Genomic DNA, 27,125 nt, shown 5'->3' with positions numbered 1-27,125 from the left:
CACTTGGCCATATGTGCCGGTATTTTATGTGGGAAATCTTTATTTTTTTATATTAAAAGGGTTTTCTGTGCTTCTTGTTATACACTGCCTAAGTCACCACAACAAAAAAGCTCACACGCTCTAACATTTGGTTATACGTGCCCTTAGTTTTTATTAAAGCCCTCATCACTGTGCCATTGTTTCAATAAGCTTCTGCAATGTCAATAGATCCAGCGTTGTGTTAATTTTTCACCAAGATCTTGCATTGATGATAAGAGAGTGAAATACTCAAGGGGGTTCTGTGGTGGCCTATTCCTGTGTGAAAAGGATGTGAGCCCGAGGAATCCTGGCATTGTCATCTTGGAACATGCCCGTGCCATCAGGGAAGAAGGAATCCTATAAACGAATAACCTGGTCATTCAGGATGTTCAGGTCGTCAGTTCATCTCATTCATAGTGTTGCTGAACCTAGACCTGCAGCAACAACAGATCATAATAGTTAAATCCAGAAGGCAACTGCAAAATCCTGTAATGGTATTGATATATGCTTAAAGAAGTCATATCATTCAAAGTCAACTTTCTGGCGCTTTTATCTGTGTAATTCACAGCTCCATTCACGCAGCTTTGACCACTCCTGTCATATCTTCTTTTACCGCTGTAGCGTTCCAATCTGTACTCTCTGGATAAAAACGCAACAATGTCCTCCACATTTTTAAATCCCAGTCATCCATCCCTGGACTCATTTGGAGCAGTTGTTCAGTGTGTGTTCACTACGGTGTGTTCATCACGGTGTGTTCATCATGGCGTCATAGATTTGCTCACTGCAGTTAGATGAAAGTGACAGCTTTGGCCCCTGTGTCTAACTGTATTATCTTTACATAGACCTTATGATAAATGTTAAAATGTAAAAATATCTAGGCTGGGGTAAGCAAAATAGTGTTTCTAAGCCTCAGTTATACATGATACACTATTTCCACTTAGAGTAGTGTAATGAATTGCTAATTTCTTTCTGCAATTCAAATTCAAAAGGCTGTTAGATATTCTTCTAAAATGGTTCAGTCCTAATTATCAAATGTCAAACAATCCATTTGCACAAGACCCCTTTGTACCAATCTTGCATGGAAAAAAAACAGTGTCAGTCATAATGCTCGTTAGAAAAATCATAACATAATATTCTTTTAATTAAAAAACCCATCTAACTTGTTGCATTTTCGCTCGAGGCAACAGTTGTTATCGTCAGGTTCAAATGTAATTCAAGGTCGCCCGGTTTAGAGAAGGCAGATGTAATTTTGCAGCTTGCACTCCTTCAACCGGCGGTCCCCTGCCCCCTTCACTGCCCCTGCCCCCTTTCTCTGGCTCGGGCCGTCGCGTCTCAGCTCTGGGCCCCTCCGAACTTCATTGTTGGTCTCCACAGTAACCTTTGTTCGGTTGCTCAAGCCTGGACCGCATTAGCAGCACAATGCGGCGCTGTGGCTGGGTTTGGCCGGCTCCTTCCCCCTCGCTCTCTCTCCATTTCCATCACTGCAATCTTTCCTGAAAATTACTCAAGAAATCCTCCTTTTCCTTTTCACTTGTGTTATTGCAATTTGAGGTGTATATCTGTGGGTCCATCATGCTTGGGTGGTTTTAAACATGCCTTTGTTCTCCTGACGTTGGCTCGTTTATTTGCCTGCAGCAGTCCCTTCGATAGCTCAGTTGGTAGAGCGGAGGACTGTAGTGGCCACAGCTGACATCCTTAGGTCGCTGGTTCAAATCCGGCTCGAAGGAGAAGTGTTTTGTCTCGCTTTGTCCTGCTCATAAATCTACATTGATCTGTTGATTTCATTCAAATAGCACATTTATTGGACTGTTTTCGGATGAAGTTTCTACAGCTTTTTACATATTGCATCAACAATACAAAACCACTGTTGGACATTTTGTGAGGAGAAGGTTTTGAGGGACATTTCTCTCACAATTTACTGACCACAGTCGTTAAATGTCAACACCGTAAAGTGGTTCAAACCTGATCGTGGGTGGAGAAGGTGAGAGGTGTTTGCTGGAAGTTTGGAAAGAGGTTTATTGAGTCATTACAGTTTTATTATTGGTTGTTTGATTTCAGGTTTTGTATTTGTGCACTGTTTACTGTCCTTTTAGGGAAATTTAGATCCGTCACCATCTTGAGACAGGATCTTAGTTTCGCTTAGTTTCGTTTTACTCTATTGTTTTTGATTATTGGGTGAATATGCAAACTTCACACTGAAAGGCAGGGAATCAAACCTGGGACAAGGGATGCACGATAGTAGGCAGAGCTGATACTGGAGAAAATATTTTTTTCGGGTATTGGCTACAAATATCTGATACTGATACCTGTTTTGGCTCAGAGACTCACTTTTTTAACCTTTCACCAAGTAAATCTCTGAATATGGGCATGGTGTGTGTTGTCTTGAAGCTTAGAACCTGCTTACCCTCCGCAAACTTGTTTTTAATCACTGTGCAAAATGCCTTTTCAGTGATGAGATTTTATTGATCTGACAATGGAGAAATGATGACCATTTGCTTTTTTTTCACTCACAGCAGCCAATTTTAAGAAAGTCTCTTGGTATCAGTTAATATCGGATATCGGCAGATACTCAAACCGCCAGTATCGGTATCTGTGGATTAGTCACTCTGCTAAATTGAAATGTAAGTAGGGCTTTGCCATATGGCTACAAATTATCACTATTTTTGATTGTATTTATTCATCTTCCTTTAAATTCAAATAAACATAGATTTTCCGATTATGCCTTTTAAATAATCAAAATGCGACGGTTTTACTTCTCCAATCTCATTTCATACACAAATATCTTCCCTTTTACTGCCATAGGAGGCTTTAAACCTGGCGATTACAGAGCTCTATGTCCAAAGTTGCGATTGCACAGCCCTATGGATGTATTCAATTTGCAGTTTCTTAGTTTTTGCTTAATTTGAATTATCCTTTAGAAATATGTCTTTGCATCGATAGTACAAATGCGTTGGGCAGTTTGGTCTGACCCCCCCCCCCCCCCGCTCTCCCTATTTATAAATGCCATATTCATAACAGGGATGTGACACGAGGAGGGGGCCTGTCGGACAATAGTTTAGAAAATACTGCTGTAGAGTAAGAAAAAACGTTTTATTTCTTGTTCCTGTTCATTATTTGTTGAGCATGATATTCTGTGTATTTATGGTTCAGTCACGCTTAATCTTTTGTGGTTTTAAAACTTAGCTCCGTACTGTGATTTTAACTCTATTGTTAGTATGAGCTGGTCCCTTCGATAGCTCAGTTGGTAGAGCGGAGGACTGTAGTGGGTGTGGCTGACATCCTTAGGTCGCTGGTTCAAATCCGGCTCGAAGGACAGTTTTTGTTGCCCAATTTTACACTTCATGATCGTATAGTTTCAATTTTGAATAAAGCTCAAAAAGGATGGCTATCAGATTCCGTTATGGTAATTCTCCGATATATTGTACAATCCTGAATGAAATAGAAGGACGTCACCTCAGACCCGTAACTTTGGGGGTGGAAATGGGGCGACAGTGGTACAGATGGAGGCCGCAGGTGCACACTGTCATTGGGTTCTTGTGCAAGACACTTCACCCACCTTGCGTACATTGGTGTGTAAATGGGGGAGTGGTTCCTTATAAGTTGAGACCATTTACAATTAGGAGCATGTCTGTTGTCACCAGAATTATTATTGTTTTATGTTTTGCTGCAGTTGATGATCGGCAAAGACAGGCCTCTTAAATACCGTATTTTCCGGACTGTAAGTCGCACTTTTTTTCATTGTTTGGCAGGGGGGTGCGTCTTATACTCCGGAGCGACTTATATGTGATTTTAATTTCTTTTTTTTAAATTCAAATATATAATTTCACATGCCTCTAGAGGGCACTGCAGGCTAATCGAGCAGCAGAGAGCGGAGGTTACTCTTAGAGAAGAAAACAAAACAAAGCTAATCACGGGCTAAAAGCTAGATGTCCACAGCTAGAGGAACGAGGTCGCAAATAAGAGCTTGAAAAACGTGCTGCCGGGAGAGGCTTGTCAACGGTGCAGCTACGCCTCTATGCTCAGGTAGTTGCCAAGGCGACTGTTCAGAAGTGACACCGAGGATGAAGATTTCAATGGATGCTATAGTTATCTGAACTGCATATGTGGTGTTAACATACCAGACACCTTTTTAGTTTGATGTTTATGCTTCATGTAGCTAGCCTTCAATGTACTACGTTAGCATACCGTGCGCCTGTTCAGCCTGTTGTTTTTTTTCTTCATGAGGCAATTTTTGGCTGGTGTGTCTTATACTCCGGAGCGACTTATAGTCCGGAAAATACGGTAATCAAAACGCAATAGTTTTAACTTCTCCAATCTCATTTCACACACAAACATCTTCCCTTTCACTCCTCCAAACTCTAAACCAGCAGCCGTTACTGCCACAGGAGGCTGTAAACCTGACAATTACAGAGCTCTATGTCCAAAGTTGAGATTGCACAGCCCTAGGTATGTATTCAATTTGCAGTTTCTTAGTTTTTGCGTCTCACAATTTTGATTATCCTTTAGTCTTTGCATCTATAGTACAGGTTGAATGGATCTGTATGTGAGCGATGGGAAACTTTTGCGTTGGGCAGTTTGGTCTGTCCCCCCCCCTCTTCCTCTTTATAAATGCCATATTCATAACTGGGATGTTACAAGAGGTGGGGGCCTGTGGGACAATGGCAATCAGTCTCGTCAGCATTGTTGCAGTTCTCAGGCGATCTTCAAATAGTTCGAGGGGGGTGAAGGTGACTCCGCTGTGTTTTTAGATTCTCAGACGGGACACCAAGGCCTGACGGGATTTTTGTCGACATGGGTGTGGGCAGGAATGACAAAGAAACAAGTCGGCAAACTGTCAAAGAGTGGTAACACGTTGATGCAACAGTGCTCATTCTGCTGACTACTATATTTCATCATGGTTTTCATCAATGCAGTAGCGTTGCTGACTAAGATTAGATAGATGAATAAAAAGTAATGACTATATTAAAATCTGCAGGACATTTTGACAGTTTAAATGCAAATCCACCATGGAAATCTGACCTCTCCTCCAGCTCAGGCAAAGACACACGCTTAATGAGAATTTCTTGTCAGAATTAACACCGTCATGCAAAAAAAAAAATGGAGATAGGATGATGGGTGGCAGGCAAGAAAAGCAATCCACCGAGGCATTTACCAAACACACACGTTCGCTTTGTCCTTGCAAAAGCTCACACAGTAAAAGTAAATATTGACCCTTCAGACAGGGGGAGATGCGATGAAGAATGTGCGCTTGGGTCGGGTCGGGACGGGCCGAGGCGGGTTGGGGGGGGGTTGGGATGCGAGGATTGAAACAAAGGCGGTGAATGAGTGTGAGAAAAAGTTTGTGTGTCGAAGGGAGGGGCGCATGGGCGAAGCAAACCAGCCCCGGCCAGGAGGAAGTGGGAGGCTGAGGGGAGGATATGAACAGATAGCTATGCAAGTCCTGTTATACTGCATTGTACATGGTTTCCCAAACTGTTAGAGCTTCTGTTTAGTCTGACCTCAATTCACAAATATGGGCTGTTTTAGATTAGAATTACATTTAAGTGTTAAGAATTTCTACACTGTATCTTCAAATCATCATGATACTTTCAAAATGTTTAATCCGTGCTGTGATTCGCCTGTGGGTTAGACTTAGTTTAGGTTCTGCATTCCCCTCCAGGTATTTATCGCTTAATTTCTTTTTATAATTACTTAGTTTCACTACTTTAGTACATGCAATATTGAAGGTCTCCCTATAGGTTTAACAAAGTGAAATCTCTATTCATTTTTCAGGTGTCTTTGCAGAAAACCTAGTCAATTGTTGCTTTTTTTTTAATCCATCAATTAAAGAAAACTGACAATGCATTTTTCCACATATTTGTGTCAGTAATATATTGTAAAAGTTTCAAATTACTATCTCTAAATGTATTTATTCTCCCTGTTCACCTGCAGTGTTTCGCCTTAAAGGAATATTTCATGATTTGTGTCATAGGGCCTCATTTCCTAGTTATCCAGAGTGTAGTTGATTTCTGAGATTATTTTATTCATGCTGTCCTTATTTTTGAAGAGTTTAGTGGTGCTAGTCTAGTGCATGTCTATGGTAACTAGTAGCCTGCATTGAAAACCTCTTCAAAGTCATCGAGTAGTCCTCCAAACATTACCATATGTGATTTGTAGAAAGCTCATTTATGAATTCCCACGTGTAGTAATGCCGGCTGTAGGTGAACAAACTACAGTAGATCCGGTAACCAGGTGCACTGTGTTTGACTGTTTTTAATGCAGGCTACTAGTTACCATAGACATGTGCGAGACCAGCACTAGCCTAGCACCACTAAGCTCTTCAAATATAAGGACTGCATGAATAAAAATCTCCAGAAATCATCAACACTCTGGATAACTATGAGACCCTATGTCAAAAATTCTTAAATGCAAGAACTTAAACATCAATTTACAAGATGTTCAAATCAATTTACTTACTTCATTAAATAAGCGGTGTTTTGCTAGATTTATAATGTAAGCACCTGGATGCTTCAACACCTTCATCGTTTTATCCCCAAAATGAGCTAGTTCTCCCCGTGTCCGTGTCAGTATTTGTCTGGGTGTGTCCCGTTGCAGCTGATGTCCATCTGGGCCCAGGGGAGCGGACAAAGGCTTCAGTAGTGAGTGGGACTCTGCTAAACTCTCTCAAGGGTTAGAGGTCAAGAGGCTGAGGTCCTACACACACACACACACACACACACCCTCCCCCCCAGAAAGACAACAACCACGGGACTGTCCTGTGTTTGAATGCCCCACGCTGCTATGTGTTTACTGTTAGCTCTCACATTTCACAGCATGCGTCACCTGCATGAGAGCCGCGCCGCACTGTGAGGTGGAATCGGATATTTCCTTGATCCCATAGATACGCTGGAGTCTCTGGTTGATCCCGGTTTAGATCTGGGATTTGGTTGGTATTGTCCTGGAATGACCTCAGAGCTCGTCTTTAGTCCTGGATGAAGATTATAGTAAAGAAGCAAAACATTTTTCTCTAAAACGTTATAAAATACTGCACCTAAGGGCAGCCTCATAGCGGCAAAAACAACTTTTCATACTCTTTTTTTTCTACTGGGCTCAGTCTCTGTGAGTCTCTTTTGTGTTTTTAAACATAGCTTTGTACTGTGACCTTGATTTTAACCCTTCGATAGCTCAGTTGGTAGAGCGGAGGACTGTAGTGGTCACAGCTGTCATCCTTAGGTCGCTGGTTCAAATCCGGCTCGAAGGACAGTTTTTGTTGCCCAGTTTTGCAAAGATTGATTTGTTAATTCCAATACATCAGAATAAAGCCGAAAACAATAGCAGCCAGATATATGGTAAGACTATCAGAATGAATCATGGTTGGAGCTGTTGGGACTTAATGAGAACATGAAGTGCACTTCCTATTGACGGTTCACTGCATAAAGAGCATTGTGGGTGTCTAGCTGACCGTTAAGAGCACTTTTGCTGTTTACTTTTCATTTTGTGCAAGAGCTTACTTGCTTTTGAGAATGAGCAATTTATTACCTTGAATCTTTCTCACTGTGGCTGTGGTTTTAAACATTACACTGTGATTTCAACTCTATAGCTAATGCAAGCTAGACCCTTCGATAGCTCAGTTGGTAGAGCGGAGGACTGTAGTGAGTATAGCTGACATCCTTAGGTTGCTGGTTCAAATCCGGCTCGAAGGAGAGTTTTTGGGCCCCAGTTTCAATTTTGAATAAAGCTCAAAAAGAATGGCTGCCAGATTCCATCCATTCATTTTCTTCTGCTTTATCCGGGTTGTGGCGGCAGCAGTTTGAGCAGAGATGCCCTGACTTCCCAACCCACGCACACCTCCTCCAGCTGTTCTGGGGGGGACCCCGAGGCGACACCAGGCCAGCTCAGAGACATAGTCCCACCAGTGTGTCCTGGGCCTTCCACGAGGCCTCCTCCCAAGAGGACATGATCGGAACACCTCCCAAGGCAGGCGACCAGGAGGCATCCGAAACAGATGCCCGAGCCACCTCAGCTGGCTCCTTTCGACGTGAAGGAGCAGCGACTCTACTTCGAGCTCCTCACGGGTAATTGAGCTCCTCACCCGATCTCAAAGGATGCGCCCAGCCACCCAGCGAAGGAAGCACATTTCGGCCGCCTGTATCCGTAATCATGTCCTTTTGGTCATTACCCATATCTCATGGCCATAGGTGAGGGTAGGAACATAGATCGGCTGGTAAATCGAGAGCTTTGCCCCTCGACTCAGCTCCCCCTCCACCACGACAGTCTGATGCAGCGACCGAATCACTGCCGATCATCACTGTCTATCGATCTCCATCCACCCCTCACTCGTGAACAATACCCCGAGATACTTGAACGCCTCCACTTGAGGCAGGGACCCCACCAACCTGGACAGGGAAAACCATAGCTCTGTACTGTGATTTAAACTGTATAGTTAGCTTTAGCTGGTCCCTTCGATAGCTCAGTTGGTAGAGCGGAGGACTGTAGTGGGTGTGGCTGACATCCTTAGGTCGCTGGTTCAAATCCGGCTCGAAGGACAGTTTTTGTTGACTTGAAGATCAAAGTATGCATATTGATTTGCTAATTCCAGTTTAAATTTTGAATAAGCTCAAAAAGGATGGCCGTTATGGTAATTCTTCGATATATTGTACAATCCTGAATGAAATAGAAGGACTTCACCTCAGACCTGTAACTTTGGGGGCGGAACTGGGGCAACAGAGGCAACTTTGTAGTGTGACTTCAACTATAGCTTCCCAGTGTACCATTCCTTTCAACAGCTCAGCTGGTAGAGCAGAGGACTGTAGGTCGCTGGTTCAAATCCGGCTCGAAGGACAGTTTTTGCAATGTTTGTAGATTTTTAGTTCCGGTTCCAATTTTGAGAGAAAAAAATACTAAATCTGAAAACTACTGAACATTTCCAGGTTTTTGTTAAGCTGTAATAGCAAAAAATGGATGGAAGATGGAAGACCTCAGTGATTTTGCAATATATTGTTGCTTCTTGCAATATGAAGATCGTGTCACCTAATATTGCCATGGCGATATATTTTGCAGCCCAAAAAGACAGGCTTAAGATGCCTGCCACGCATGAATAAAACCAGACATGTATTTTTATGACGGAACAACATTATAGCATGGTTAAAAAAGTCAGTGTAGCGAAAAATTGACACTTTAATTACCCCTACTCCTGCCATCTTGCCGGGGTGCGTCATCATCTCCGAGTGGGGCTGTAGAAAGTGTGTTAAGGAGGATCAGCGCTGACCCTCTTCCTGTCTGCTCACACTGTAAGGCCCTGAGCGCTAACACAGCAGCCGGCGCAGATAATACCGCTCTACGTAATGGTTTCATTCATTGACTGGGGACTTAATGAAGGTGATTCCCTGTGCCTCATGGGATCTTTGTAAGTGACCACCCAATACTAATCGTATCAAGTCCTAATGGAAATGCTGTATGATGTAACAGTGTCTGAAATTACAACGACTTCTATATCTGCCGTACATGATCGCTTTCTTTATTGGGCATAAAGGTGTCATTTGTGATATTGTTGACATCTGGTGGTGAAATTAAGATAGCAGTTTCATATTTGTGTACAAGTTATACTTACTGTATGTTTGCACAATCCTCAATGCCAGAGAGAAAGATGAAATCTCTAATGATCATTAAAGATGGAGGAAATAATTGTTTATATGGTTTACAACTGTACTGTTGGTGGATCCAATAGACACTTTTTTTCCACAATACTTAATTTTTTGCCTGTATAAAGCCACAACAAACTTTAAATAGTATGTTTACTTTGCATGTGAGGTCTAACGAGCACAAAGCCAGTTCTAAACCAGGACTAAAGTAGGTTTTATTGATTGACTTGGCTCAGGTCTGAACCAAAGCTTGTCCACTCCAGGACTGAAGGACTTTTAGAGGCTGCATGAAGTGCTTTTACTTGGTTTTAAAACATTGAAAATCAGCTTGTACAATGGATATTACTATGATACAGCTGAGCAGTTACATTTGCAATTCCGAGTTTCAGATCAGATTTGATTCGCCATATGTAACACAAGGCAACAATGCAATGAAATGCACTTGGATGAGAAGATAATCAGGGTTCATAGTGCAACAATTTAAAATACAGCAACATCTGTACTAATCCTGAAAGATGAAATGCAAAATGTTGCACAAGAAGCATGTGCTATTCATAACGTGTTTGTAAAAGTCAGAAAACTGCGGGGTTTTCAGCGATATATTGGTTGTTTGCAGAGGGCATTTTACTACATGCTGCAGCCCTTATTTTTGTGTTTGTCTATTTGTATAAAAAAATCATTTTGTTTCAGCACATTACCCCACGGCAGATCTAAATATATTTGTTTTCTTCGCACCTCACACCTTACATCCTGCCTGTTTAAAGTGTGAAGTCACAGATTCACACCCGTGGCTCGTATCATGTGTAGTACATTGAAGTCGGAGATTTATTTTTTATTTTTTTCATGCAACGATCATAGTGAGTCATTCAGTGCAGGCGGCTTTACACCACTGAATCCAAGCCAGGTAATGCTAAACCAACAGGAAACAGCAGATCCTCGTTGCACTCTGGCCCCGTCACCTACTGCGGCGTAAACAAATAGTCAACACACCGGCCCCTTCGATAGCTCAGTTGGTAGAGCGGAGGACTGTAGTGGCAGAAGCTGATATCCTTAGGTCGCTGGTTCAAATCCGGCTCGAAGGAGGACTCTTTTGACTCAGATATGTGTGTTTTTTGCAGCTGTCTCCTGCCGTTACGTTTTACGGCGGTAGATAAAAGAGCATTGACTTTGAAGAGCTTGTTAGTTGGGACCTGCCTTAGCCTCAGGGGATCATAGTGAACTGTAAAGAAAGAACCTGTCGCTGACCTCAATACCACAGGGCTCAAACACACAACTGCAGTCCCCATTGTTGTAGATCAGGACTTAAAGAGAGACATATCAAGCAAAATCGACTTTTTTGAGCTTTTACCCATGGTACAACATTGTTTCCTCGTCAAAAACATACCTGGAGTAGTATTTCACTACATTCACGCAGTATTGAGTAATCCTTGGATTCGCCGTTTCTTACAGTGTCAACACTTTGTTCTGTACTTTCTGGATACAATTACATCATTGTAAATACCTGAAACTGTTCTCCACATAATCCAACATCATGTATATTGGTTTGGAACCATTCTGTGTTTATCAGGCTGTGCTGTTTGTTTCTAGTTAATTCACCAGCTCTTGTGCCTCTATTTCAGTGCTACTATTTCATTCTTACAGAGACATCATGTATAAAATCTGCAATAACTTGTACCTATGTAGTACGTACACAATGGAATAACTTGTATTAGTACTTTGTAAGTACATAATGTAATAGGACACGAGACCCTTAGGGCTAGGGCAGGGGTGTCAAACATGCGGCCCGCGAGATGATTTAATCCGGGCCCTGCCAAAAAAAAAAGTAAGTCTCTAGCCCATTCCTGTGCAGAGTTATGAATTTTTAAAGGGACTATAAGGAGTTTAAAAATGTTAAAATTATGTATTTTCCTCCCCCTACATGTTCCAGCCATGTCCTAATGTGTAGAATGAGCCCAGACCTGTTCACCACAACTGCCTCTAAAATCCTGTACGGTCACTCAAAAATGTGTCACTTCGGCCCGAATTGCCGTCATGCACGAGCTTAATATAGAAGCTGCAGTTACACATATGGCCTGAGGTGGCAGTAGTGAGTATAAAATGGCGAACTTGCTTCCAGCCCCTTTAAAGAATAACCAGAATGCTACTTCTAGCCACTAGGGGGCATTAAATAAAAAAAAAAAAAGGATTGAGTTCCACATGTGTCCAGCAGAGGGCACTGACATAATAAGAGCTCAGGATATGAACAACACATTTTATAGCCATGTGGTAAATGATAGTCTGAATGATAGTCTAAATGACAGTCTGCCCCAGGGCGGCTGTGGCTTCAATAACAGTTTACCACCACCAAGTGAATGAATAATGACTACTGCACTTTCAGGAACTTGTGACACAGGCTTGTAAAGTGCAATACAAGTGTAAGCCGTTGTCATTAATGAAGCTACAGTCAAGTTGGGGCTTTGATCAAATCACAGCTTATTATTATTCATTTATTGGAAACATTTTCTCTATTATATGTGGCCCGCGACCCGCCGTGGGAGCTGAATTTCGGCCCGCGACCCAAAATGAGTTTGACACCCCTGGGCTAGGGCATAAGGTTGGGGTTGGAGTTAGAATTATGTCTTATTACATTATGAACCTACAAACTACTAATACATATTATTCCATTGTGTATCTAACCCATAGGTACAACTTATTACACATTGTTGCAGAGCACATTACATTGTACTAAATTTAGTTAGGAACAACGTTACAAGGGTAGTGTAAAATAAAGTGTTGCCTGCTTCTATTTTTAAGCCCCATGTACATGATTGTCTGCTTTAAATTTCCTTCTTTTTTTCAAGATACATATATCCAGTTTTCCAGAGTGTGGCATAAATAAAGACATTAAATTGCTGCACTGATTTTGGTTGGTCTTAGTTTAGTATTGGCAAAGTATAAGTTGTATTGGTACTGTAGTAAAGTATTTGTACTAATATCAAACTATAAAAGCTGGGTTACTGCTTTTCTAGCTACACCTAAAATGCGAAATATATGTTTCAATAGGTTGAGTTCTCATGATGTCACAATAGTCTAAGAGCTTATAAATTATAATTGAGGGTTTGGGTTGCCAAGAGTTTTATGATTGTCATAATGCAGGTGTTTTTGTTTGTTTCTTTTTTATTACTGAGACTATATGAGAAACAAAACTTGAACTTTGGTCCAGTTGTTTTCTTGCAACGGCGTCCAAAAGAGGTGCTTGATGTTGGATTTGCACACAGGTTCGGGGCCTCCATCCGAGATTATGACATCATCAACGTAAACACAACCTATTGCCGTTTACTTATTGGGGCTTGAAATACTATACAGCCATTTTTGCGGATACAACGTTGCCTAATAACCCCTCGAATACAAATCCCTTGTTATTTTTGCCCCGCTCCGTCCTATTGGTTTATGTGATGATGAATGTTATGATTATTTTTATAGTCCGTGACAGAGCAGGTAATCCTTTGGCAGGCGCTGTGTGACGTCTGTGTGTGTGAGCCTCGTGAGCAGATGGAAACTCAGTGGATTAGCCTTCATAACCGCGCCTCTCATAACGCTACCATTTTCAATTCATTCACACAGTCCTCATTAGGCGAGGGGCAAAGGATTTGGAAGAAGGGAAAATTGTGTTTTATTAACTTTGCTTCAAACGTCAAACGGCCAGACAGACGCCATGACAGTGGTCTCTTTTTACAAGTGAGGTTTTTTTTATGAAGGATAATGGAGTTTTTATGTTGATTTATTGTCATTGTGTCAGCCCCAGGCCTGGGTACAGGAGTAGTATCTTTCTGTAACCCTTAAAATGAATTTCTCTCTTTCTGAAGATCACTTATCAAAGACCTCAGAAGAAGTCTTTTTTAAAGTCTTTCCCAAGTCTGGATTAATTGAAAAAGTGAGATAATATGAAGATTGTATGTTGGTGAAATATGGGAAGGAAAAAGGAAGAGATAAATCTTGAGAAAGAGGTAAAATACTAAACTGAGTTTTGTTTTTGTGTGTTCTCTTGCAGTGTGCCAACTGTCCCAGTGAAGAACCTCAATGGGTCCAGTCCTGTTCACCCTGCGCTAGCTGGTAAGAGCACTTCTTGTTTTGTATTTGATTAGATTTGATCCAGGGCTCCACAATATGTAACCAAATTATAGTTATCGCAATATGAGGCGACACATCACCACAATATACTGACATTTTTTCTTTTTCTTTTTTTTTTCTTTTTACAGACGTGGATTTAAAAAAAAAAATGCTAAAGGTCGTGGGTTTAACTAATTTAGTTTAATTTCAGGCTTGTTTTGGCCCTGATTAGATATGTTTCATGTCTTGTTTTGACACAATGCAAAAAACAAATTGCTCATAACTTACATTTAATGGACTGTACTCTTTGTTTAAACAATTCAGAGAAATGTTGCAATTTTCAAGATAGTCAACATTATGTTTTATGTCTAATTTGATCAGTGGTTGATTTTGTCAAATTAAAAAACTATGTGTGGGTGGATGTGTTTAAAATCAGGCAGGTGTAATAGTGTTGTTATGGCTGCAGTGGTAGGAACTTAGGTCGCTGTTCAAATTCGACTCGAAGGAGGACTTTTTGCCTCATTACTGCCCAAATATATGTTTTTCTCTATAGTGAAGCATCAAAGCCCCATAATAGAGGCAATTTGAGCACAGGCATGATCAGAACAAGTCTGGGGAAGCTCTATGGAGAAGCCTTGTGCGATGTTGCAGCAGTGAATTCACATTTGTGCAAGCTGATTTGGAAACAATAGGTCAGTGGTGACCTCTGGTCTGGTGCTCGTACTATTGTTCGAACATATGGGGCGGCATCAGCCCTTCGATAGCTCAGTTGGTAGAGCGGAGGACTGTAGTGGCCACAGTGGACATCCTTAGGTCGCTGGTTCAAATCCGGCTCGAAGGAGGAATCTTTTGTCTCAAGTGCCTGTCATTACCCATTGTTTGCTAAGACACCCCAAAACAAAACTTCTGCTAATTTCATAATCTATTTAAGTTCTGCATTTTTGTTCTAATGAATCAATTCAATGTGAGCCTTGTTTTGTTCTTGCTTTAGTACATTTTGAGTATAACATATATAACATAACTCTCTTTATGTGCCCTTGGTCTTAAATTTTGTAATTCCAGGTTTCAAAAGGTCTTAAAAAGTCTTGCATTTCACATTGCAAAATGAACCTGGAAATTAGGGCTGTCAACAACCAACATTTTTTTGGTCGACCAAAAACAAGCTCTGACCAACGATTAGTTGGTCAGAGCTTGCTGAAAGGGGGCGTGGCATGGCGCTGACAAAACTACAACTTTTCTGACCCAAACTCATAGAATTATATCCCAAACTGCACTCTTAAGACATAAAACTTTGGGAGCTCGTGCTGTAACTTCTATTTATACATAGAAGCAACATAAATGCTGCGTTTATGTGTAAAAAGTCACATTAATCTCGCCTTTAATCTCAGACTCCAGCTCCCTGCCTCACTCCTGCTGCTGTACATGTGCTGTCCATACATCCATGTAATCCAAATAAAAGCGGTAGCTCTCTTCCTCCGTCATCCTCCCTGTTCTTAAATGTCGTCCGGGTAACATGTCCGTGTGTCTCTGTTTCACCGTAATGTAAACACGAGCCATGTGCTTTGTTGTGAAATGCTCCGCCCGTGGTTCCGTGTCAAACATCCTCTCAGGCTGTTGCATTTCTTCGACTTTTACGCTGCACGGTGTAGTGATGAATCGGTTCACGTTACATGGAGCTCCTCGTCTTATTTATCTCGGAAAAAGCCAGAATGAATCGGAGAAAGACACGAAAAGAAAGCCTGACGTTATAGCTGCTTTCAGTTTCGTTTCTCCCAAAGATCCGCTGACAGAGGACAAGCGTCAGACTTGCGTATCGGCTATTTCACTGTAGAACCAGGGTATTTGAGGTTTTAACAACAGTAGAAGTCTGGCCTATTGAAGGAAACATCTCGCCAAGACACAGAGCCCTGATCTCAGCTCTCTTTTTTTTTTGCAAAAGCATTTTACACAAACAATTCAAACTTCACTCTGTAAAACTTTGATATATCTGTTATTATAATGAAACATTAGCCCAAGGTAGAAGAAAAAAAGGGAGGTGGTCAGGGGGGAGATGCATCCTGGTGTTTCTTATTCTTATTTTGACAATATTTGCAAAAAACAAATTGCTTACTATTTTTGTTTTAATATAAAGGGCTGTACTGGATTGAAATGGTTTAGTGGAAAGGCAAAGACTTCACACATCAATAAAGATGGGTGTGTGATGGTTGCGGGATTTCTTTTCTATTACGGTTTGAAATGGCTTTGTAAAGAAAATCTTACAATAAAATCAATATGCAAGACAGTCACCAAATATCACAATTTCATCTCATATCGTTCTGCCCTTTTGGTCTATTCTAAACAACGGCCTAAACTCTGCGTTGTTGTAGGAATCACTGGTATCCTGATGAGCGCGGCGGCTCTGCCCGTGTGTCTGACCAGACCGCCCAAACTGGTGCTGCACCCGCCTCCCGTCTCCAAGAGCGACATCAAACCTGTGCCCGGCCTCGGCCACTGCTGCCGCAAGACCACCAAGAAACAGACGCGTAAAGGTAAGCGATGACTTAAACCTGCAGAATCCTTCATTTTCTGTATTGAGCTGTGTTCAACATGACTGACTAATCTCTTTAAGCACACCCTTCCACATGAGATAATGTATACTTTACTCAGTGTCTGTTCAAGCTGAACATATGAAACAGCAGGTCTGTGGTATCCTCAGAAATCCTGGGAACGCTACTTTGCAAACAAACACGGCATTAGCTGCCCCTTCGATAGCTCAGTTGGTAGAGCGGAGGACTGTAGTGGTCACAGCTGACATCCTTAGGTCGCTGGTTCAAATCCGGCTCGAAGGAGTTAATCTTTTCAGGTTTTGGTACCGCAAACTCTACTAGTTTAGCCTTTAGAGCAGGGGTGGTAAATTTATTTTTACAAGGGGCCACATGACTAACCTGAATTGAGATAGAGGGACGCCTTTATCCTCTTAACCCCACCTGAACCAGGCACTTTTCCTCCAGTTTGGCTTTACCCAAATCTAAAAGCTTCTTGAAAAAAAAAAGCGCTAAAATGGCGACAAACACGAAGTTGAATACACAACCAAAAGTGGCAAAAAAGCAACAAATGAGAGGCAAAAACACAACCAAAGAGTGATGAAAAAGCCACAAAAGAGCGTTAAAAAACGTGCCATAAAAGCAACAATAACATAAAAAAAATAAAAATAATAAAAAATAAAAAAGTGACATAAACAGGGCGACAATGCAACAAAATGTTGCAATCAGTTTTGTAGGTCTTAGCTTTCAAATGAGGCATGACACTGGCCTAGAGGCAGTCGACAAGTTTTTTTAGATTTGGGTAAAGCTGGACGCAGTTAACATTTTCTGCAGTACGGCTTTACCCAAATCAAAAAGCATCTTGAGTGGAGAGCTATAGGCCAGTGTAACGTCTCATTTGAAAGATATGACCTACAAAAGTCATCTCGTTGTTGCCATGTTGTTTTCACTTTTTTGATTATTTTTTTTGCCTCACATTAGGACATTGTTGGAACAAGTAGGCGGAGGAAGATCATTTTAACATTTTTAAACTCTGTCTAGTCCCTTTAACTTAACTCTGCTCAACTTTCTCCAATTGCAAAATGCACTAAATCGTATATCGGGAATTATTATTGTAAAAAGAGACAAGAAAACAACAAAGTGAATTAAAGGGTAGATGTCATAAGATTGCTCTTCTCTCTGCTCCTTTTCATCAAACTGCATTGATTTAGCTGTGTGATTGTATATATTTTATAAGATAAGATGCTTTATTGATCTCACAGTGGAGAAATTCACTTGTTAAATCAGCTCTCAAGAAACACTCAGGGTGTGCCAGAAAAAAAAAAACTAAGACAGGAAATGTGCAATCCATTAAATAGTAAATAAGGGTATCTTATATATAATGAATGCAAATAATAAAAAGAATAAAGAATAAAGTTAGAGGAGATTATTAAAAATGTCAGCAGTGCAAATTCTTTCAGTCTTAATGCAGGTAAAGTGACATAGACACTAATGTAGGGCCATTTGAGCCCCCTCTGGCATGGGACGGTCATGGTGCCTCTGAAACATCCAATTCGATGTGGAAAATGCCAAAAAAATATATATATATAAATTATGGAAAGAGAGTCGAGGGCTGGACATAATTGCTCTGGGCCCACAGGAAGCAGTTTGCCCACCTTTGCTTTAGAGTTTAAAGGGACTATACAGAGTTTTAAAATGTTAAAAACTAAGTATATTCATCCCCTAAATGTTCTAGCCATGTCCTAATATGTAGAATGAGCTCAGACCTATTGGTGGCAGTAGTGAGCATAAAATGACTAACTTGCATCTAGCCCCTTTAATGCAGAGACTGTTGCTATTTTGATGTGTTTTTGTGTTGCGAGCAGCTGAACAAGAAAGCTAAGAAATCAATCCAACTTTTGTATTTCCAAGGTAAAACTCCAGAAGAGGTGGTAAAGAAGTATCTACAGAAAGTGAAGAGCCCACCTGAAGAGGTACTTCAATTACAAGGCCTAAGTATTATACTATGTCGCATTGTGTCATAAGGCTCCAGACTGCAACGAGAATGTCTGCATATGCAACTATTTCATTGTGTGAATGCATTTTTCATGTGATCTCATCCGTGCAAGTAAACAATGATCCAAGCAATGTGTCAGATTGCTTTCTGCACTGTGTTATATACTTCCCACTCACACATGGGTGACGGCAAAATTATGGCCTCAAACTTGTCAGGACTGTCAGAGCAACTCAATTTATAGACATTTACAAGAGATTTCACTGTTATTAAATAAAAAAGATAAATAAGAGGAAAATGTCAGTCTAGAGCCATGACAATATCCATATAAAGGCATTTACTTTGTTTCTTCCTCTTAAGATTAGCTTATCAAATGAAATAATCTTGTTGTTCAGTCATTGAGCATAAAATAAACTTATAATATATTTGTACAGTGTTCATGATCAAATAAAGTGTAATTCAAATATCACTAGTTTTTTTCGTCTAACATGTTGAAGCTGTGAACCTGTAGCTGCACATTGTGAACCAAACTCCCCGTCCCTCTTGTCTCCTCCAGGACTGTACGATCTGCATGGAGCCTCTGGGGGGTCCGTCGGGGTACAAAGGCCCAGGCGTGGGGCCCGTCTCCAGGGCAGAGTCCGTGGGACGCCTTGCACAGTGCGGACACCAGTACCATTTCCAGTGTTTGGTGGCGATGTACAACAACGGCAACAAGGACGGCAGGTAGGACTTCAGGAGGTTTTCTGAATTAAGGCGAGACACGGCAGGTGAAAGGATTGATTTTTCACGCAGTGGAGATTTTTAGCTATTTTCCTCCCTTTACATGTTAGTTTTCATGTCAGAGTATAAAAATGACTCCAAACTTTCCAGTCTTGGGCTTAACCAGATTTTTAGGGTTTTTAATATCTAATTCCTTGCCTGATTTATTCAGCTTTGAACCGCGAAAAAAAGGCAGAATTTTTCACTTATGATTAGTTTACTGAAAAACTAAACAAGATAACCAAAATCCCCTCTGAAAAATATCTTAGTTACTAATACGTCAATAAAATAAAACATACATTTTAATCTGGCTCAATCCATTACTTTGATTAATGCCTTATTTTTCACATGAAAACATAAAATGACAGAAAAATTGCATTACATTTTTTTCTCGTATTTATATCTGTCATGTTCAGCAAAAGTTTCAAATTGATATCTGTAGAGTTATTTTTTTTCCTTTTCACCTGCAGTGTCTCATCTTCAAGAAGTTTATAGTTGTTTTCACACCATCAATGTTTGATTGGTGTGGAGTTTGTCCTGTTGTCCAATTTAAGACTGATGTTGGAGGCTGTTGCGGTGTCCTTGGGCAATACACCTCAACATGTCTATATTTGAATTGGGTTTGCACAATATGAGGAAAAAATAGCTAAATTCAATAACTGTCTTTAACTGAGACAATGATGTTATTGCAATATTTCACAAAACCAGTCCAACACAGTGGTCCCATTAAATTTTAAAATGAAATACATTTTTTAACAATTGTTTAAGTTCTGATTGAAACAGAACTCTTTCACATTTTTAATTCACCATATGTCTTTGTTTTATGCCATGTTTGTGAAAAATGCCAGTCAGATGGAAGTCCTTCGTGATACCGCAATATTTTGTGGCCATCATGAAGCCCTAATCCACTCCTTAATCAAATCCTTTCATCATATTTTGCTTCAGGGTGAAATCATGTCACCGTCCAGGGCTAAACGCTCCCACAAAAACGATGACAATAACCTAAGTTTTTTCCTTTTCCTGCCGCAGCCTTCAGTGTCCCACCTGTAAGACCATCTACGGGGTGAAGACGGGGAACCAGCCGGCGGGGAAGATGGAGTACCACGTCATCCCGCACTCTCTGCCGGGACATCCCGACTGCAAGACCATCCGCATCATCTACAACATACCGCCAGGCATTCAGGTAAATACATTCAGTTATCTGTCTACTTTCATTTTCTGTATTGTTTCGCTAGATTTGAGTGCTGCCCTTGTTACCCTTTTTTTCAGATCCACTGTTGTAATATCAGCCTCCTCGGGTAGCATTCCAACAAGTTATTTCCTCACCAAGGGTCATGTGTTGCTGTTTTTTTTTAGCTCAGTGAAGGAACAGGTCAGTGGTGCCCCCTGGCCGTCTGCTGAAGGTACTACTTTTTAAACAGACGAGGCAGCGGCAGGCCCTTCGATAGCTCAGTTGGTAGAGCGGAGGACTGTAGTGGTCACAGCTGACATCCTTAGGTCGCTGGTTCAAATCCGGCTCGAAGGAGGACACTTTTGCCTCATTGGGAGCTCAAATGTGCGGTTTTGGCTGTAGCTGAACGTCTAAGCTGCATGGTGACGGCACAATCTGTGATGAAAACGTTCAGAAGGGTGAAGAAAAACATCTGACGCATAAAATGATCAATCATCATCGCCTCATCCCTGCCAAATATAGGACTAGATCTAACTCACTCATTTATTGTGCCATAAGAGCTAATATAACTGTGGTATAAGAACTTGTTTAGTGTATTTGGTCGGGCTGGGCAATTACTTCACTTTGGTCAATCTCAATAATCAAAAGGAGTAACTCTCAAGTGTTCAAAAACAGCATCACACACTCATATCTCAATAATCGTCAAGTTTTCAAGTGTCCTGTCAAATCAATCACAGCATTTTAGAATTTGGAGGAGGACATTTCAAGATTTTTTTTGTGTAATGATACTGGAGTGGGAAGCATATTTTCTTACTTTGAAATTATATTAACTTCAACCCCGTCTGAACCAAGTGCATTTTCTCTAGTTTATGTTTAATCTAGAAGCTGACAGCCTACAGGTGAATGTAAGGCCTCATTTGAAAGCTAAGGCCTAATAAACTAATTTAAACTGATCTTTTTCATTGCTTCTTTGTCACTTTGTTGCCACTTTTCTGTCGCTCTTTTGCAGTGTTTTAGTCACTAGTTCACTTTTTTGTCACGTTTCGTCACTTTTTTGTCACTTTACTCTTATTCTTTGGTTGCTTTTTCCCCCTTTTTTTTCGCTATTTTTTTAAAGAAGCTTTTACATTTGAGTAAAGCCAAACTGAAGGAAATGTGCTCGGTTCAGATGGGGATTAAATCTATGTCTAATCCATGTTTATGAGGCTTATTAGCAATGATATGTGATGAGTCTAAAAATCAAGATCAGTCGATATCAGTAAAAAATATATCTTTATATATATTTGCCATGTTGCAGTAAGATACCTTCAAGTGTAAGCAGGCAAAACTAGGGCTGTGCAATTAATCAAAATTCGATTACGATTTCGATTATTCACTAAACAATTACAAAATTAGCATAATCGGGAAAAAAATAAATATTTTTTTTCCATTTTTTTTTTAATGTAATTTTTCTGTGTGAAACGGATACCTCTCCTTAATCAAGGCAAACTTGAAATCATTTGTACTTTTATGACTGTTCAGAAAACAGAACATATTCGGCATGAATATATAAATAAAATAAAGACTTTTTTTTAAAGGCAACAAATAATTGTTTGAATAATCGTGATTTCAATTATGACTAATCTTGATTCTTGTTTATTCAATAATCGAGCAGCTCTAGGCAAAACTGTGATATCCACGAGGCACTTGCTGATGAATGAACCAGAACCAGTGAAGGCCATTTCTGCGCTGACAGGAAGTTCTATTATGAGGTTTCCAGTTTGTTAAAGCTGATTTGGGAACAATAGGTAATTGGTGCCCCCTGCCTCCTATTGTTCAAACAACGGGAGAGACAGCAGCCCTTCGATAGCTCAGTTGGTAGAGCGGAGGACTGTAGTGGTCACAGCTGACATCCTTAGGTCGCTGGTTCAAATCCGGCTCGAAGGAGGACACTTTTGCCTCATTGGGAGCTCAAATGTGTGGTTTTGGCTGTAGCTGAGTGTCTAAGCTGCATAGTGACAGCACAATCTGGGATGAAAACATTCAGAAGGGTGAAGAAAAACATCTGGAACTCGCCCTGATGCATAAAATGACCAATCATCATCGCCTCATCCCTGCCAAATATAGAACTAGATCTAACTCACTCATGTATTGTACCATAAGAACCAATATAACTTTTTTAGTGTATTTTGTCGGGCTGCACTTTGGTCAATCTCAATAATCAAAAGGAGGAAAGTAACGCAATATATCAATATTTAAGATATATCGATATATTTTTAAATGAGATATGGAATTAGACCATATCGCATATATCGATATAGTTCAAATTTGCGCTGTAATACTTGCTTCAGGCAAAACTGAGCACTTTATTTTGTTATCTCTTTATATATAAATGCTGCCCCCAGAAAAAATTGACCTATTTTGTTTCATAGATTTATTTTTTTATTTAAATGTGGACCTTCCGGAGCTTTGTTTTCAATAAAACTAATAGAAATATTGGGATATATATTGTATATTGATATTCAACCTAAATATATGGGGATAAGACTTTTGGTCCATATCGCCCAGCCCTAATTTGGGTTTGTTAAAGCTGATCTGGAAACAATAGGTCATTGGTTCCCCTGGCCTCCTATTGTTCAAACAATTGTAGTGACCGCAGCCCTTCGATAGCTCAGTTGGTAGAGCGGAGGACTGTAGTGGTCACAGCTGACATCCTTAGGTCGCTGGTTCAAATCCGGCTCGAAGGAGGACACTTTATTAAATTTTTTCACTAATTTAGCTTGTGGGTTGTGAGACAGTACAAAAGGAAGTGACTCATAACATTTATGTAAATTACTGAAAGCTCATCTTCATATCAATTGAACAGGGAGAAATATTCATTCGGCAGTAATAAAGGTGATACAATAACAATGATTAAAACTGTGAATTGTATGTTTACAAATATTGATCTATACATTCATCTTCTTTACCATTTCTCTGTGACTTTATGTACACAGCATTGCATTATAGAGCTGTGCATTTAATTACATTTTAATCGAATTGTGATTTAATCTTAACCCTTTAATGTTACTCCCTACACCCTTTTTTGTATTTTCTAAGCATTTTTTATTTTTTTTATAGACCTCTTAGTTACCTGCCTTAAACCAGTCCAAGCCTGATCTAAACCAGCACAAACCTGTCCAGCCAGATCTGAAACCTGGTCATGACCAATCAAAACCACCTCTAAACCAGTAAAAAACAGCTCTAAACCTGTCAAAACCAGCATAAACCAGTCCAAATCTGGTCTAAACCAGTCCAAACCAGCATAAGCCAGTCCAAATCTGGTCTAAACCAGTCAAAACCAGCATAAACCAGTCCAAATCTGGTCTAAACCAGTCCAAACCAGCATAAGCCAGTCCAAATCTGGTCTAAACCAGTCCAAACCAGCATAAGCCAGTCCAAATCTGGTCTAAACCAGTCCAAACCAGCATAAACCAGTCCAAATCTGGTCTAAACCAGTCCAAAGCAGCATAAACCAGTCCAAATCTGGTCTAAACCAGTCCAAACCAGCATAAGCCAGTCCAAATCTGGTCTAAACCAGTCCAAACCAGCATAAATCAGTCCAAATCTGGTCTGAACCTGTCAAAACCAGCATAAATCAGTCCAAATCTGGTCTGAATCAGTCCAAACCAGCATAAACCAGTCCAAATCAGGTCTAAATCAGTCCAAATCAGGTCTAAACCAGTCCAAATCTGGTCTAAATCAGTCCAAATCCGGTCTAAACCAGTCCAAATCAGGTCTAAACCAGTCCAAATCCAGTCTAAATCAGTCCAAATCCGGTCTAAACCAGTCTTAAACTGCTCAAAATTGGTACAAACTAGGTCCAAACCGGCCCTAACCTGCTCTAAACCAGCATAAACCAGTCCAAACTAATCCGACTCCAACCTATACTAGTCCAAAGTGGATATTTTGAGTATTACAAACTTGAACCGAATGGTAGCGATAGGCAGAATTAGAAACAACACATGATTCGATAAAGTGTGCTCTACCAAACGGCTGAGCAAACTCTTAAAGGGTTAACGTAGATCACGGTTATCGGCATGTTGCTTGTTAATCGACTTTTTTCCTCCTATGGTAATAACGGGTCATTGATTTGAGTAAAATATAAACTTTTTTGTGTTGAAGGGCACTGCAGTGGAAAGTGTTCATTCAGGCCGATGTTTATTTTGTAATGTCTGAAAGATACAAAGACGAGATACTCAAAATTAAGTTTGTTTTCCAGGGACCAGAGCATTCGAACCCAGGGAAGCCCTACACTGCCAGAGGCTTTCCCCGACACTGCTACCTCCCAGACAGCGAGAAAGGACGCAAGGTCAGTTTAGCAAAGCCTTACGTATCACCTGTGCCACCTGTTTAATAAAGTTGACATGTTTTTAATATGTTTTTGTTGTATTTCAGGTGTTGAGACTGCTGCTGGTTGCGTGGGATCGGAGGCTGATCTTCTCAGTCGGTACTTCAAGCACCACGGGGGAGTCAGACACAGTCATCTGGAACGAGGTACTTATCTAGCTTTTATGTTACTTTCTATTATTTTACTTGCGTTGTAGTTGTTCCACATATTTCTACATTCAAATCTGTTAGAAGTATTGTAACTTGTACATTTGTATCCATGAAATTACGTTGTTCCATCATCAAAGACAGACCTGGAGTAGTATTTTACTACATTCACGCATTTGGAGTAATCCTCGGGGCAAAGCTCTTCATTTTAGCTGTTCCTTCTTCTACAGTGTCAGTGCTTCGCTCTAGTTAGAACCCACAACTATCCTCCACATTATTAAAGCGCATAATCCAACATTATATCAGTTCAGAATCATTATGCACTGAAAGAGAGTGTATCATGCCGTGCTGAAGCTGTAAACTACGGCATAAATCGAAACTGAACTCAAGTTTTTAATGTCATTCCTACGGCTGCCAGTAGGAGGAGCACCAGTCAAAGTCTTCACCAGCTCTAACGCCTGTATTTCATTGTACTATTTAATTCTAAAATGCCGAAGCACATAAATAATGTTTTAAAGTCTATTTTTAACTCTCGTATGCATATGCTCACTTTAAAGTAACTGATTAGCGATATATTGGACTTGACTGGGGACAGGTGCTCAGATTTTGGAGTCTTTTAACGTTTACTGCATACTGATTTTAGCTATAGGCAACCCAAAGTGTGGAGCGCGTACTGATTTCTGATAGGACAATAAACATTAACAACTTTTACATAATTTATGTTGTTTTTCCCTGTGAAAAGAAGTAAGCCTTTATATCATTAATGCCAGTATTCGATTTGAAAATGCCTTCCTCTAGATACATTAATAGGTAATAAACTCCTTCAATTTGATTCGTCAAATAAAAAGTCGCCATTTTACATTCAAATTGGCTAAAAACAGTATATTTTATCATTATGAACAACTTTTTTATTCATATAGTGTCACTTTTACTGTTCCAGGTCCACCATAAAACAGAATTCGGCTCCAATTTGACGGGCCACGGTTTCCCCGACGCCGGACATTTGGACAACGTTTTGGAGGAGCTGAGAGCGCAGGGCATCACAGAAGACGACGGACTGACAGAGAAATGAACAAACCAGCAACAAAATCAAGAAATCTACGAGAAAAAAAGAAAAAAAAAAGTCAACGGAGGAGACGAGAGACAGAAGAAGAGCCGGATCTGGCCCTGGACTCCGTGGTGCCAGCACTTAGATGGACTGCCGTGTGGGGATATAGAAGACTTTGGACATTGTTTTTCAGGGTTTAACCACTTTTAAAATCCCACAGGGGCAATGGTTCTCAACCTGGTGAAGTTTAGACTGTAAAGAGTCATCCTAAAAAGACGTAAATTAACGGATTTATAGAAAGACAAATGCATCAGTGTGCCTAACCCTGATAAAAGTAGCATATGTACACTGAGTAATAACTTTAAGAAGGAAGCAAACAGGTATGAATAAATCAAATTAGAGCAAAATGCCAGAATTAGCAGTGCAAAGAAACAGACTATCCATATTTGTGGTTATAGTGGGGGTGATAGTGACAAAGTGACAATAATAGTAGGTTTTTACATCTTTGTTATTGCACGTAATAACTATACAGTAGGAAAACCAAAGGGATGGACATGAACAAATGCATTACTAAGAACTAGTGTGCCTAAACCTGGTCTCAAACAGGACTGAACTAGGTCTAAAACATGATCTAAACCCAGAAATGAACCTCCGCAACCACAGCTTGAGAACCACTGCCCTTAAAACCCATTAAGTTTCATGAGCCTTTTCAAGTGGCGAGCTCGAGGTAGCAACATGGAAAGCAAGCAGCACACTCTTTTGCCTATTTAGACACAGGTACTAACTGTCCATAGAGAATAATGAGCTGTTACTAATATTTCGGGACAACACAAGTTCGCTTTACTGCGAGACAAGAGACACAAAGAAGACGGATTTTAGGTACTAAGCGGTGCATATGAAACGGAAAGACTACGAAGTTGAGGTTTTGAAGAATGAAGATTGCTTTAAGGATGGGTTTTATGAAGAAAGTAGCAGTGAGAAAGAAAGATGGCGCCTGGATGTAGTGTAGGATAGGAGTAGAGTGGATTAACTTGTATGGTACTTCTTTTTTTTAAGCTCAAGAGTGCAGCTGCTTTGTTGCTTTCCTATATGTAGCGTTACTGTTGCTCCCTCTTGTGGCTATTTATGGAACTTCACATCTCGCTGGGAAAAAAATGCTAAAAAAAAAAAACGTATCTGTTGGTTTTGGGGCTTGACATTAACCAATGGCCTCAAGTTTTACGTTCATTGGGCACTTTGGGTGTTGATTCAATAAATAATGAGATGACAACATGCGAAGAAACACAAATGAAATCTTGTAAAAACAAAATACTTGGCTGTAATTAGCCGCAGTGGCCAAGAATGTTAATGTCAAGCCCCTTTCATATCAAAAACAATCATCTTTACGCAC

The 27,125-nt window shown here is 40.4% G+C and overlaps 1 protein-coding gene across 3 annotated transcripts in view; it reads left to right on the top strand.

Annotated features, from left to right (window-relative positions):
* Positions 1–25,822, top strand: part of LOC306960800 (E3 ubiquitin-protein ligase DTX4-like) — a 54,995-nt gene extending 29,173 nt beyond the window's left edge. For all 3 annotated transcript variants that reach the window (XM_079553361.1, XM_079553359.1, XM_079553360.1), the window contains exons 5-12: positions 13,669–13,730; positions 16,094–16,255; positions 18,161–18,222; positions 18,799–18,965; positions 20,031–20,184; positions 24,413–24,502; positions 24,589–24,687; positions 25,628–25,822. In XM_079553361.1, the coding sequence (XP_079409487.1) occupies positions 13,669–13,730; positions 16,094–16,255; positions 18,161–18,222; positions 18,799–18,965; positions 20,031–20,184; positions 24,413–24,502; positions 24,589–24,687; positions 25,628–25,759 (928 nt within the window). In that variant the 3' untranslated portion in view covers positions 25,760–25,822. The remainder of the gene's footprint in view (positions 1–13,668; positions 13,731–16,093; positions 16,256–18,160; positions 18,223–18,798; positions 18,966–20,030; positions 20,185–24,412; positions 24,503–24,588; positions 24,688–25,627) is intronic.
* Positions 25,823–27,125: the final 1,303 nt, after the last annotated feature.

The sequence above is a fragment of the Gobius niger genome (genome assembly GCF_951799975.1).
Source record: "Gobius niger genome assembly, chromosome: 3".
NCBI lineage: Eukaryota > Metazoa > Chordata > Actinopteri > Gobiiformes > Gobiidae > Gobius > Gobius niger.
Note: the sequence above shows the minus strand (reverse complement) of the source record. Positions and strands in the feature narration are given on the sequence as shown.